We start from the raw sequence: 2425 nt of genomic DNA on the forward strand, positions 1-2425 counted from the left end.
ATCTTTAATTTAGAGGTAAAGTTGAATGGTTATGAATGAGTCTATTAGAGATCAACTTGACACTATAAAGGATAAAGTCATGATCGTATCTTAACTTTAGTGGAATGGACCCCCTTAATGTGATTCGTAAAGTTGAATGGTTGTGAATGAGTCTACTAGAGATCAACTTGATGCTATAAAGGACAAAGTCATGATCGTGTCCTAACTTAAGTGGAATAGATCCTCTTTAATGTGACTCTCAACCAAAAAGATTAAACATGAAAACAATCTTATAAATGAAAAAAAATCTTCATAAATAAAAGAATACCCCAATATCCAAATTCCATTCTCTAAAATTAAATTTAAAAATTAATAATAAGAATTGTAACTTTATTAAAGAAGATAATTGCATATTACCTATACATCAAACACATCAAAAGCCAATTAACCAATTCATGAATGAAATCTGATGAAATAGATCCCAAGGAGAACCGTCCCCTTGTGACAAATTTAGTCTCTCTATTTGCTACCCTCCAAAATTTCAGAACATCTCACAACCAATGTGCTGATATTATATTTGTTCTATTTGGTCTGTTTTTTATCATCTAAACTTCTGAACAACTATTACAGTTAAAAATGAGGTTCTCAACTTCGATATATATCATTAGACAAACTTTACAATTTACTTTAAGATTACAACTGGTTTGCAAATGCTCCAGTTCTTAAGTCATCTTTTATCTTCGTCGTGTTTCGGCCATGGCGGACGCTAAAATCAGTGAAAAGCTAAAACTTCGAAGCAAAAATTAAATAATGAAACCTACAGCATATCTGAAATTGCAAAATACATTTTTTTTAAAAATCTTTAATCTTTTCATTCAACAAATAGTTTCCAGTTCCCATGACGTAGAATAATCTCCGTCAATAAACGCCTCTAGGTTCACAACATCCCAAGCGCTGGCTGCAGCATCATCAAAGACTGCAAATTGTGCGTAATCCACAAAATCGTCCTCAAAATGCCAGTTCTCAAGAAAATCCTTCTGCTCTGCGTTTTCAGCAGAATCAGAACAAGTTCCAAAACCCTGCTTATCAGAAGAAGCAGCAGCGCAAACATTTTGGTTGTCTATGTTCGCAACCGGGCTAGCCGGTAGCCCAAGCTCGTCGTCGGAGGCTTCAAGCAGGTAACTCAAATCAATTCCATTCTCGCTCTCTTTGTTTTCACAGCGGCTGGTCATATCATCCCCGCTAAACAAAAATACGCCGGTTTCTTCTTCCACGAAACTTGTTATAGCAAGTTGTTCTTCGCCTTTTATTTTCTCAACGAACTGAATATTTTCCGAAGTCTGAAGATATTGTTGCTCATTTCGTCCTTGAAAGCGCTTCGGAGAATTCTGCAGAACCTCCTCCTCGCGGCTGCGTTTCTTCAGCAGTTCAGACATTTTGATAGATATTTCAGGCAAAAACAGCTTTGCAGGAACAATATTTCGAGGCAAAACACCTTTGCGAGCAATATTTCAGGCAAAATACCTTTGCAGGAACAATATTTCAAGCAAAATACCTTTGCAGGAACAATATTTCAGGCAAAACACCTAATTTGCGAGCAATATTTCAGGCAAAATACCTTTGCAGGAACAATATTTCAAGCAAAACACCTTGGCAGGAACAATATTTCAGGCAAAACACCTAATTTGCGAGCAATATTTCAGGCAAAATACCTTTGCAGGAACAATACTTCAGAGAGTAAGTTGATATTTGCTATGTTTCGCAAAGATAATCTCATTTCTCATTTAAATACTGTTTCAAACAGACTTTTTTATTTAATTGATCAAACCCTGAATTACAAACGAATTTCTGTATTCAATCAGTCAAATCAAAGACACGGGAGCAGATGCATCCAGACTGAGTCTTAACGTTTGGCAGTAGGTGGAGGTCAATTATTAATTATTTACGTTACAGAATGGGGTCCGCATCAGTTCATTGTATAATTAGTAAATTGTCGTGTTTCACCAGGTCCAGTTGCTTGTCACCATTCAATTTAAATACTTTTCTTTCAATTTCTGAGCACCGTCAGAAAATTTGAAATATTAATGAGGAGTATCCGAGACGGAAGATTTTTTGGGAGATCGTCCAAAAATAATGTCAACTTCTGCAAAAAGATGAAGCGTCGGAGCAATGGTGGATGGATAGGCACAGAAAAAAGATGATTTGAAAGGCAGCACAGCAGGGTTGACTGTCAGATTTTTCCCGTGCAAGTAAATTGCGTGGAACTGCTTTACAAAGTGCTGGACACGAACATATGATGGCGTGACGCCAAATCCGAATGGTTCGGCCGTGAAATTTGGAAAAGAGAACCTAGTACTAAATGTTTTTTATTGACTTTTTTTTCACTTTGTTCAATTTGTTAGACATTATAATTGACAATAGTAATTGATTAAAAAATATATTATTA

The 2425-nt window shown here is 35.9% G+C and overlaps 1 protein-coding gene across 1 annotated transcript; it reads right to left on the reverse strand.

Annotated features, from left to right (window-relative positions):
• Positions 1–616: 616 nt before the first annotated feature.
• On the reverse strand, positions 617–1796 carry LOC131039784 (uncharacterized). The gene has a single exon (XM_057972620.2). The coding sequence runs from the start codon at positions 1413–1415 to the stop codon at positions 855–857; it is 561 nt and encodes a 186-aa protein (XP_057828603.2). The 5' UTR covers positions 1416–1796; the 3' UTR covers positions 617–854.
• Positions 1797–2425: the final 629 nt, after the last annotated feature.

This window comes from Cryptomeria japonica, chromosome 1 (assembly GCF_030272615.1).
Source record: "Cryptomeria japonica chromosome 1, Sugi_1.0, whole genome shotgun sequence".
NCBI lineage: Eukaryota > Viridiplantae > Streptophyta > Pinopsida > Cupressales > Cupressaceae > Cryptomeria > Cryptomeria japonica.